This window comes from Crocodylus porosus, unplaced genomic scaffold (assembly GCF_001723895.1).
Source record: "Crocodylus porosus isolate Cpor-Errol unplaced genomic scaffold, CroPor_comp1, whole genome shotgun sequence".
Lineage (NCBI taxonomy): Eukaryota > Metazoa > Chordata > Crocodylia > Crocodylidae > Crocodylus > Crocodylus porosus.
Window position 1 is genome coordinate 1,289,001 of NW_017728928.1, and position 11,158 is coordinate 1,300,158.

The following is an 11,158-nucleotide window of genomic DNA, read 5'->3' on the forward strand; positions in this document are numbered from 1 at the left end:
CCAGGGGAGACTCGGTGACCCCAGTGCTGGCTGCAGGGAGGCAGCGGCTGGGATTCCAGCCTCAGCCTGGGCAAGGGGGCTGCTAGCATGCCCATGTTGCTCTGACCAGCGCCAGACACCCAGTGCTCACCTGTGCCATGGGTCACCTGGCAAACTACCCTGTGTGCTCAGTGCTGGGCATGTGCAGGGGGCACCGTGGGGCGGACCCTGGGCTTGACAGCCACTATTGCATGGGCACCCAGAGCAGCATCTCAGCAGCCTTGGGAGCTCTCTGGAACAAAGGAGAGGGGCGCTTGGCCCCGTCTCCCTGCAAACACTGAACAGGATGAGAGCGGGGAGGGATGCAGGAGGTAGGGGGGAAGCCCCCCAGGAGATGCCTGGCGTGGTTTGGTCCCAACGGGAAGGCTCCAGATGGTTTAGCATTGCCCACCTGTCGCACCCAGCCCGCCCTGCAGCACAGCTGTGTGGGGCTGCCACCAGGCTATCAGTGCCATTAATAATTCACCTGCTGTGAGCAGCCGGGAGCACTGCTAGCGATAAGGGCCCCGGATGCATTTACACAGCTGAGAACTGGCAGATAAGAAGGGGCTGCAGCCATCCTAAAAGCAGTCTGGAGGGTGGGAGCTGGATTTCCCTCTGTGGGCACAGGCAGGGCATTCAGTGCCCCCCTTGGAGCTCCCCAGCGCATGCCTGGGCTCGACAGGAGCTGCAGGAGGTGGCAAGGGCACAGACAGGCAGGGCAGAGCAGGACTCCAGGTCACAGCCAGCAGCAGGTCCCTGGCCTCCGCTTCCAGCCAGATGGATGGATCCCGAGTGCCCATGGGACCAGAGCAGCGACATGGGGTTGGGCACAGCCCTGTTTATTATTTCCATCTGTTCCACGAAGAAGGGGGCAGCCTTGGTGTCCACATGCGGCCTGCGGGTCCCTGCGCTCCATGCTCAGTCCTGTGGAGAGAGAGCAGGAGGGGGCGTGGGGCCCTGCCCTCCCCCAGACCCGGGGGACTGGGCAGCACACGGGACCTCAACGCACCTCCCCAAGGCTCCCATGCAGTGGCTGCTTGGGGAGCGAGCGTTTTTTCCACAGGGGAAACCATTGGGAATCAAGAGCTGGATGCAGACCCCCGACCCCAAGTCAGCACAGACCCCACCAGGCCCTTCTACCCTGCCATGCCGGGGCCGGGGCTCAAATACAGTCCCCTCTCCTGGGGGGTGAATGAGTCCTCAGGCTGTGGCATGGACGGCCCTCGCCTCTACTGTGCTGTGAGGGTCATGCGGGAACATAGGAGTGAGAAGCCAGGGAAATGGGGACACTGAGATCCCCCTTGCCCCTGGGGGCCAGGTGGGGTGAGGAGGTGCTGTCTGTGCCAGCCAGAGGGTCCCCTCACCTTGTAGAGGTCCTCCTTGCCCTCCTCCTCTTCGTCTTCCTCCTGAAAAAGGACAGGGAGAGCGTCACAGCCCAGCTCCCAGGGACACAGAGACGCTCGCCCCTCTGCATGGCTTGTGCCTGAGGTGGGCCCCGAGGCACGGCGGCCTTGGCTGTGACGTGGGCTTCAGAGAGCGGAGCTGCTCCCAGACTCTAGTGCCCGTGGGGTGCCTGGGGGCACAGGCTGAGGGGTGTTAGTGAGGCTGGGACTGCCCTGCTGGGAGCAGAGGGGCTTTCTGCAGAGCAGCCCCAGCACTGCAGTCCTGCACCTGTGGCCCTGGGAAACCTGGTGGGGCCCATCCAGCCAGGTTGCAGCTGGCTCCCCTGGGCATCATTTTCAGGGGGGCAGAAGGACCCCACTACTCCAAGCTACCCCCCTGGAGAGGACAGGAGAGTACCACGTCGCTGGGGCTGATGGAGCATGATGGCTTTATACAGCTGGTCTCAGCTCCTGGGGGCATGGGTGGGCAGCACAGACCCCAGCCCATGCCAGTCAATCACCAGAGGAACCAGGGTAGAGGGGCATGGCCCTAAGAGAGGGTAAAGGGGGCCCAGCAGCCCGGTGCTACCTGGGTGGTGGGTCCCTTGGCGCTGCCCTGCTCCCTCCGCCGGCGCTCGGCGTCGATGATCTCAAAGAACTCCTTCTGCACCTGGGCCAGCAGCTCCTCGTGGTTCTCGGACGGCCCATCCTCCTTGGCCGCCTCCTCCTTGCCCTCCAACCTGGTGCGCTCCTTTAGCCGCATCTCGCGGTGCCGCGCCTCCAGGATCTTCTCCCGCTTTGTCTCGCGCTCGAACATCTGGGCGGCACAGAAGTGGGACTCAGATGCCCAGGCCCCGAGCAAGGGCACCCCAAGGTAGAGCGCCCCGGAGATCCAGGCATGCAGCCGTACACAGCCAGGGTGGCTTGGTGCCAGCTGTGCCCCCAAAGCCCCTCGCCATGGAGCTGTCTGCTTTGCATCAACATGGTTTGCAAATGGCTCAAAGGGGGCAACCGGGGTGCGTGGATGTGGCCTGGTATCCAGCAGGCTCCTACAGAAAAACCCTCCAAGGGTGGCATGGAGCCATAGCCCCACCCCAGCTGACTGTGCCCTGCCACATGCCAGGCACTCACGGCGGTGGCCAGGGTCTTCTCGTTCTTCTGCAGGGTGCAAAACCCCGAGGAAATCTCCAGCAGCGTGACGGTGCCCAGCTGGGAGCCGCAGCCGATGAAGCGCCCGTTGTCCTGCAGGCGCAGGCTGAAGAGGGGCTCGTCGCAGACCTGGGGATGGGGGAGCTCACTGGCTAGATGCTCACACCAGGCCTGCCCGGCTCTTGGGGCAGTTGCCATGCTGCCAGGAGCCGGCCCAGTCCCTATGTCTCATATGGAGACAAGTCCTGGCAGTGGATGTGTTTAAAGCACCAGCCCTGCACCCCCAGAGCTGTGTGCTTCCCTGAGGTGGTGGTGACGGGCGTGCGAGGGGCTGGGGGCCCTGCTTCCTCCTTGACTCGTGTGTCTCACCCAGGCAGGACAGAGTACGATAGCTTGGTGGGGAAGCTGCATGAAGGGGCTGTGGCCCACCTTGAGGCTGAGAGAGGGGTCATTTTGCTTGAACAAGAAGTCCCAGATATCCAGCGTCCCATCCATCTTGGTGGTGAAGAAGACAGCTGGGCGGATGGTGCTCCAGCACCCACTTGTTAGGTAGGACATGTGATACCTGCCAGCAGACCCGCCGCGGCTCAGGAGAGCGCTTCTGCGCCGTGCCCCCGGGGCTTGAGACCCCGGGCTGAAGGCACAACAGGCAGGAAGCCTTTGTGCTCACCAGGGTTGAGGCCAAGGGTGTCAAGAGGGGGGTTGCATGGGAGCAGCAAGGTGCCAGCAACACAATCTCGGGCTTTTAAAGCAGCCCTGGGTCTCAGAGGCCTTCGGGGCTGCTGGGCGCTGCAGGCTGCCTCTCATCACCAGACTATGAAGGGCAATGCTGAGGAAGTCTACAGGGGATACCTGGCTCCTGTGATGCCTGAAGGCACAGGGACCCTGTGCTTCTCCTTCCCTGCAGGGCTTGTAACCCCCCAGCAAGAGCACACGCCCCACCGCCTACTTGGTCCACATGATGGAGGATTCCCGGCTGTCCTCAGACCAGATGCGCGCGGTCCAGTCGCCGACGGTCAGGAAGTTCTTGGGGTAGAAGGGGTTCCGCGCCAGGGCGTAGACGGGGCCGTGGTGCCCGCTGTAGGTGCCGACAATCTTCTCGGGCGGTGTCTTGGCCTTGCGGTTGCAGGTGATCACCACACCTTGCTCCGTCCCCACCATGAACTTGGTTGGCTGCGGCGAGGGAGAGCGTGGTGGTTACGGGGCTGTTTGAGGGGCATGGGAGCAGCTCACGGAGGGTGGTTAGAAGCAGAGAGGCCCGTTCCCTTTTAGCTGCATGCAGGGCAGGCCTGGCACTGAGCAGCTTCTGCACGAGCTCTGCATACAAACTTCCTGCCCAGGCACGGGGAGGACAGAGCGCTGAGAGCTGGTGGGGGCCATGGGTGGCTGGCGAGAGGAAGTGTCTAGGGAGCAAACCAACCTCCGCTTTCTGGGGGCTGGGGATCAGCTGAGCTGGCCCAAAACAGCATCTCCCTGCCATGCTTCCAGGGCCTGAGAGCAAGGGTACATCAGCCTTGCCCTGCAGAGCTGTGCCCAGGAGCAGCACTGCACTCTGCCAGGGCTACTGCTACAGCCACTGGGCGGTGCCACACAAGCCTGCGCTCCCAGCCCTGCTTGGTTTTGCTGTGGGAGGGGTCCGTATTGCCCCCTTTGCAAGCTCTGCACATCGCAGACCTCCCAGGAGCCCTCAGAGTCTTCCCAGCCTTGCTCAGCTGGGAAACAAGAATCACACATCGTTATCATTACAGGTGGCTCAGAGACCCTCTGCCAGAGTGCATGGAAACAAATACATCCCCAGCTTGTTAGCGTTGGGTCTTAAGTGCCAGGTCCTAGCAGGAAATTGCCTCTGTGTATATGTGTGTATAGACTGTGGCCCACTTCCTTTGAGATGCCCCGTGGGAGGGTCTGGGCATGCACTCATGGTGCAGCCTCCCATCCTGGCACCCTGGCTCAATCCAGGAAGCCCCTGCGTCTTAGCTCAGGCAGCAGTTTGAGGGCTACGGACACACACAGGAAACACCTTGGCTGCCTGCTGGACCTGCCTGGTGTCCTTCCCCTGTATTGGCCTGGCTACCATTCATGCCAGGCCCCAAAGGATCCCTCCACATGGTAACTCTTCCCCTTGGTCTCATACAAGTGCTCCAGGCCCCATTTGCCCTGGATGCTTGGATTTTCCCGAGGACAGCAGCTGCAGCGCTGCCAGCATGTGGGGAGAGGCACTCACCATGGTGGGCTCAAACTCCAGCGAGACGGCGCCCAGGGCGTTCTCCAGCAGGCCCTTCCGGCTGATATCCATCACCAGTGTCTCGGTGGGCTCAGTGAGCTTCCGGATGTCCCACCACAGGACCTGGCAGGGGTGGGAGACACCGGAGTGGGCACTCTTCTTACCTGGGATGTGGTGCACTTGCTGTGCAGGGTGCAGCTGAACTAGACCCATCACCAGGGGATCAGCTGGGACACAGGCAGACCCCTGCCCAGCCAGGCGGTCTGGCAGGGTATGCCAAGTGTCTGGCTCTGAGCCGAGTGCAGCCAGACTGCATGCCAGCCTGTCCCACCCTAGCTCCCCTAGCCCAAGACTGGCAGCAAGGTCATGTCAGGCGTGGTGACATCACGGTGCCGGCAACAGGTGGATGCCCCCAGCCAGCCTTTTACCTGCCCATCGGTGGAGGCAGAGAAGCAGTCGGTGCCCGTCTTGGACTGCAGCCAGATTGCGCCATACACAGGGTCCCGGTGGCTGAACTCCACCGTGGACAGCTCCACGGGCTGCCCGCCTTTCCGCGTGTCCCAGTAGGCTGCAAAGGGATGGGGACTCTTGGGGCAGGCTCTGGAGGGCTACTGCTCTGTGGCTTGTAGCTCCCTGGAAGAAGCTAGTGAATGTCTCGCTCTTGTTTTGGCACCTCTGAGCTCCCGAGAGTCATGGTTCCCTGTCACGTTTCACCGTGGCGGCCTGGCTGCTACTTGTACCAGTGCCCTTCACAACTGAGACCAAGCAACCTGGGATGGGAAAGCTGCCACCCCTTTGTATCCCAGACCACCAGAGGCTGCAGAGCTCAACTGGAGCCTGCAGCGTCAGGGCAGGACACATTTGGGGCTGTCTTTGTTTCAGCAAAGACAAGGAAGCCAAGCTGATTCTCCCTGGACGCAGAAGCGAGTGCGAGCCCCCCTTGCTCATCTCTAATTAGGCAATTGGCTGTGATGGCTCTGGGTGCCTGCCAGAGCACAGGGAAGGACAAGCTGAAATCATCTCTTCCCTCCACTGTGGAGCACTGGCCTACAGTGCGTGTCCCAGCAGAGCTGGGCAACGAAACGTAGACCCCACTTCATTACAGTCAGAGGCTCGTGTGGCACAGTGAGTCAGGGAACCTGAACGGGAGTTGGCAGAGCAGGGCTTGCAAAATGGTCAGCCCCACAGAGCTGAAACCACCTGGCAAATGAAATGGCAGCAATTATCCCTGCTCTCTAGACACCGCCACACTTTCTACAGCGAGTAACAAAGGGAACACGACACGCCGGCTGCCATCTGATACACCCAGGTGTGCACAGGGCTGTGGCAGAGTGCTGGGTCTGTTTGCAAACCCAGGGGCAGCTCTGGCTATGTCCTGAGAGAAGAACGTTTTTTGGGGGCAATGGAAAACACAGGGCAGATTCAGCCCAGGCAGCATCTCCCAAAGACAAGGGAAGACACTGGCTGACACAAGTGACAGTGACATGTGCTGGGGGCAGTCCCGTTTGTCCTGTCCATGTCACATGCACGCTCCGCCGTGCTGAGCCCTGCTTTGCTCATGCGTGGGAGACATCAAGGGGTAGGTGCTGGGGGCTGAGTGGTGCTGGCACTGCTACAATGAGTGCCTGGTTGTGCATCTTGCCCGCCTTCTTACCGATCTGCCCATTGTAGCAGCCTCCGACCAGGATGTGTGAGTCCTTGGGGTTGTACTCCAGGCACACGAGTGGGGATGAGGGCTTGAGAACCAGGTCCGGTTTGTTGGGGCTTTCTACGGGGAAGAAAGAAAAAGAGAAGGTGACATCTGAATGAGGCCTGGGAGGGAAGCAAAGGCAGCAGCCAGCAATGATGAGGGGCAACATCTGCCCAGTTTCCAGCCCCAGAGTCTGTGCTACAACAGGCCAGGGGCCTGCATGCCCCACCTGCCCTAGTGTCATGCTACATTGCATCCCGCTCAAACCACTTGACATACCAAGCTGAAGTGCCCTGGCCTCAGAGATGTGCTTGAAAGGACATGTGTCAGCACAGCTCTGCTGTACTGAATGGTTGTTTTCTATCTCTGCCAACAGAGCTTTTCTATGCTGGGGACTCGGGGCTGCAAAGGTGAGTGGGCATGGAAAGAGGCAGCTCACTTCTGCAGGGCAAAGGCTGTGCCATGCTGCCAGAGGAGAGCATGGGATGGCAGCAAGAATGGTGTTAAGGTGGAAGTTCCTGCTGTCCCTGTCTCTCCTGCACTCTCCTGTTTTTCAGTCCTAAATACAACACACCTGGGAGAGTCCTCAGCTGCAAGAGCAGCCAGAGGAGAGCAACAGAAACAGTCAGAGCTCTCCAAAGCCCACAGAAAGGCTGGGAGAAGTGGAGAAGAGGGGGCTGGAGAACAGGTTGCAGCCTAAGCAGGCCTGCTGTGAGCCCACGCATGCAGCAGGCTCAAGCTGCAACAAAGTGGAGTCAGGCTGGGAATGAGGAAGGACCTTGTAATGACAGGGGATTTGGTGCTTGAGCAGGGGGCCGTGAGGAACCAGCACCTCCGTTGCTGGAGGACTGAAAGGTGGGCTTGTGTCTGGGCTTGTTAGAGAGGCCTGTAACTGCCATGAGCAGGTGCAGGAGCAGCCCAGTGCTCCCAACCGAGGCCTTGCAGTGCTTCCAAACACCCAGCAGATAAACCCCTTGGACAGCCCAAGGCGTTTGAAGGTTGCAGCCAGGCTCAGCGGGAAAGCTCCATGTGCCGCTGGCAGGAGCTATGTCTGGGGATGCCCACGCTGGGATTTCACTGCTTCTTCTCTGCTCTTGGCTCCATTTCCCCCTTTGTCTCCTGCTCTCTGACTCAAGCAGGACACGTGCTGCTCTTCAGGAGCATGGGGAGGGTGAACTGTCATCTGCTGGAGGATGCCAGGGGCGAGTGCTGCCAGCTGTGCCCTCGTTACCCAGGTCCCAGATGTAGGAGTCGAGGCTCATGTTTGTGGCGCTCTGCTGGAACTCCAGGCAGGAGTAAGCCACGGCCAGTTTCTTGCCGGCATCAGGGTGCCACGAGAGGTGGGTGGCCGTCCTCTTGATGCTATTGGGGTCCCTTTGTGGGAGGAACACAAAGACGGTGACTTGTTAATGGCTCTGCCGTGCCTGGGGCTGCAGCGGCTCTCCCACAGGAAGCACCAGGAGCCCAAAATACACCAGACTGGAAACCCAGGAGGACCGGTTGCAGGAAAGAAACCCCCTCTGGGCTGGGCTGAATGGGGGAAGGGCTGATGAGCTAATCAGTCCTTCCAGTTACACATTTCAAAGAATCCGATTACGTTACTGAAGCAGCCCTGACATTTCCCATCCTCCTGCCCTACTAATGGAAAAGGAGCCCTCAGAGGCATGAGGAATGAATGATACCATATTTTCTCACATACAAAGCACCTCCAAACACCAGCTGAGGGAAACTGGAGGATAAATAGATGCAAGAGCTATGGTAAGAGCCATTTCTGCCACCACCCAGAGGGAGAAAAACAATGAGCTCTGCTCCCTAGCTGCTGACACTCTGTTACAAGGAATGATCTTGTTCCCCACTTCACGCTGCCTTTCAAAAGCAAGGTGCAGGGCATATTCTGGGGTGTGCTGTATGCAAAAAGCGACCGTCTCACAATGCACCGAGCCCCAGTGTGTGGGAGCACTGTGAGAAGCCCCCAGCCGCTGTTACCTGAAGACGTTGATGGTTTTGGCTGAGGGCGGCTCGTCTTCCACCTCTGAAAGCTGCTCCTCCTCGAAGTACTCCTCGTAGATGTTGATGGCATTGTTCTGCTTGATGCAGTGCTCCATCAGCTGCGAGGGAAGTGACAGAAAGCGGCTGCGAGATGGCACCCGGGAAGGCTCCGGAGAGCGGGACGGGACTGGGGAGAGGGGGCCGGGGCCTTACACTGCCCAGGTGGATGATGGTGTTGATGTAGTTCTCGTCCTTCTCCACCTTCTTGCGGAAGCGAATGGTCTGCTCCATCTCCAGCGCGTTCACGTCCTTGGGCCAGCCGCCCTCTACATGGTTCACGCCCCGCGCTTCCATCTCGAACCGCTCCGTGTTCACCTGAAGTGTCACATGGACAAAGAGACACGGGTCAAAGGCTGGGGTCTTCCAGAACCGCTCTGGGACTAAACCTGGTGGGTCTGGTGGTTACTTCATTGACGATCCCAGGCCCTGCACAGTTTCCAGGGGATGCCTGGTGACCCTCACTCTGCAGAGACACACTCCCCTTAGCAATCCCAGCAGCTGTGCCATTGCAAACTGGCCCAGCTGGCCCTAGCCAGTGTGGATCCAGGGGGGATGTAGTGGTGCCATCACCTCGCCTTGGTTCCTGCTCCATCCAGAGCTTAAAACAACCCGGCCAGCAGCTGCAGTGGCATTTCTATGCAGGCGAGGTGTCACTTGACTTCATGGCTCACAACCATCTGCCTGACCCCTTTTAACCTCTTCTTTCCATGGGTGTGAATGACCCTCTCTCCTTTCTTAATGGTCTTCACACTCCATTAATCAAGCTACTCTTTCTTCTGCCATTTGGCTGTCTGCTGGCTGCTCCCAGTAACACAGCTCCTCTCTCACAGCCCTGCAGACTGCTCTTAACTCTAGCTAAAATATTAACTTTCAGAAAAGTGCAGCGAGTGGCTTTCATAAAACTGTGGAAATAGCTTTCAGGGAAGCAGTGAAGATGCTCAAGAAGGCTTGGTCTTGTTTTATGGAGCTGGAAGATGAACACTTCATGTGAAGGACTGTGCGACTCAAGAAACAACATCTTTTGGGTATTTTTTGCCTTGCGCATTGTGTTTTTAAATACAGGTGTAGAATGATGTAGAAAATGTCCGTGCCTTCTGAGCAAGTTAGATTTGTTTTTGGTTCAATCGTACATTGCATAATATAGCTCTAAGCCCTGAGCCTATTGGTAAAGCATCTAGTTTCTTTTCACCTGGAAGAAAAGCAAGTGCTGTGGCCTGTGTGAGGATGCACGGCACCATTTGCACCCCTTTATCCAAACCCCAGCTCCACCCCTGGCTCCGACCCACCTCGTGCTCCGACATGTTACTGGTGCATTGCACGCTCGTGTCCACAGGGTCCCTCTCGATGAAGTTGGCGGCCAGGCTGGGGTCCGGCAGGATGTCCACGTTGGTCTCAGCCGGCCGGTCCGAGAAGTTGCAGGGGCGCCCGAACTCGCTGCGCTTCTTCACGTACACGTAGACGATCTCCATGGCGCCTGGGGGCAGGGGAGAAAGAGGCACTTCGGGGTTTCTGCTCCTGCAGGATTTCACTGCACCTGTGCGGACGCCGCCCGCCTGAGCCCATCGCTCCGGTGTTGGCAGGGATGAGCGCACATCAGCCGGAGAATGAGGCAACCGGGCATGGATGGCTCACGGGGCTTTCCTACCTCTGCAAACTGCCCTGCCCAAACCTCTGGCCTCGCAGAGCGACGCCTCTCCGTGCCTCTCCCACTGGTGTCACGCTCCAGCCGCCAGCACGGATGCAGTGACCCCAGTGTAAAGCTGGGACAGCTTCATGATAAGGCTCCTGACACTTCTCGTCCTGGTATCCCAACCCCTGGGGCCCAGCGTGACGGTTCCCAGTCTGGGCGGCCACAGCGTGCGAGCAGGAGCAGCCCAGGGGTGGGATGCACTGAGCCGTCCAGCACCACGGCGAAGTCCCGGGCCTTCCCAGGGCGGGGCTGTCTCGGCATGGGTGGGCGAGAGGCGGAGGCTGGGCTGTCCTGGCCCTGCCCCAGAGCCCAGTGCCACCCGGCTCGCCGGAGCCCGTGGCCGGCCCTGCGCAGGGGCGTGGGACCCAGGAGTCCGGGCAGCGCCCAGCACGGCAGCGATGCGGACCCCGGGCGCCCGGGGCTGCACGCACAGGGTGCAAAGGGACGCAGGCGCCCGGGGGGCGGCCCCCCTTACCCTGTGGGGGAGGGGCAGCCCCGCGTCCAGCCGCCGGGAGCCGCGTCCACTCGTTGCCCAGCAGCCGCCCGGGACCGGTCACGTGACCGCCGCGCCGCTCCAGCCGCCGTCGGGCCCGGGGCGGCGGGTCGCGGCTTGTCGCCGAGGGGCTTCGGACGGCGCCGACGCTTCCCATCAGGCCTCCTGAAACAGCCGGGGGTGGCTCTTCGCCAGCGGCCCGGGCCGCGTGTTGCTGTGTGCGGGCGTGGGTCTGTGCCTGAGTGTGGACGTGTGTGCGTGTGTTTGCACTGCGCGTGTTTGCTTCCCCCGACGGGCGCACGGGCCCTGCCTCCGCCCTGGGCCTTCCTGCTGCCCCGGCGCGGCCGGGCGTGTGCGTGTGCGGAGGTGCGTGCACCGGCAGCCCCGTGCTCGCGACTCCCGGGCCGGGCGGGTGCCCCGCAGCAGGCGGGTTGCGGGCAATATTTGCTTGACAGCCGGG

General features: G+C 60.4%; 1 protein-coding gene across 1 annotated transcript; it reads right to left on the minus strand.

The window, feature by feature from the left end:
* Positions 1–910: 910 nt before the first annotated feature.
* On the minus strand, positions 911–10,035 carry DNAI2 (dynein axonemal intermediate chain 2). Its single transcript, XM_019542311.1, has 13 exons — positions 9,802–10,035; positions 8,669–8,830; positions 8,453–8,574; positions 7,698–7,840; positions 6,431–6,544; positions 5,205–5,344; positions 4,777–4,899; positions 3,502–3,725; positions 2,982–3,117; positions 2,535–2,681; positions 1,993–2,220; positions 1,386–1,427; positions 911–945 (listed from the first exon to the last, which is right to left on the minus strand). Exons 1-13 carry the CDS (start codon positions 9,982–9,984, stop codon positions 940–942), a joined length of 1,770 nt encoding a protein of 589 aa, XP_019397856.1. The 5' UTR covers positions 9,985–10,035; the 3' UTR covers positions 911–939.
* Positions 10,036–11,158: the final 1,123 nt, after the last annotated feature.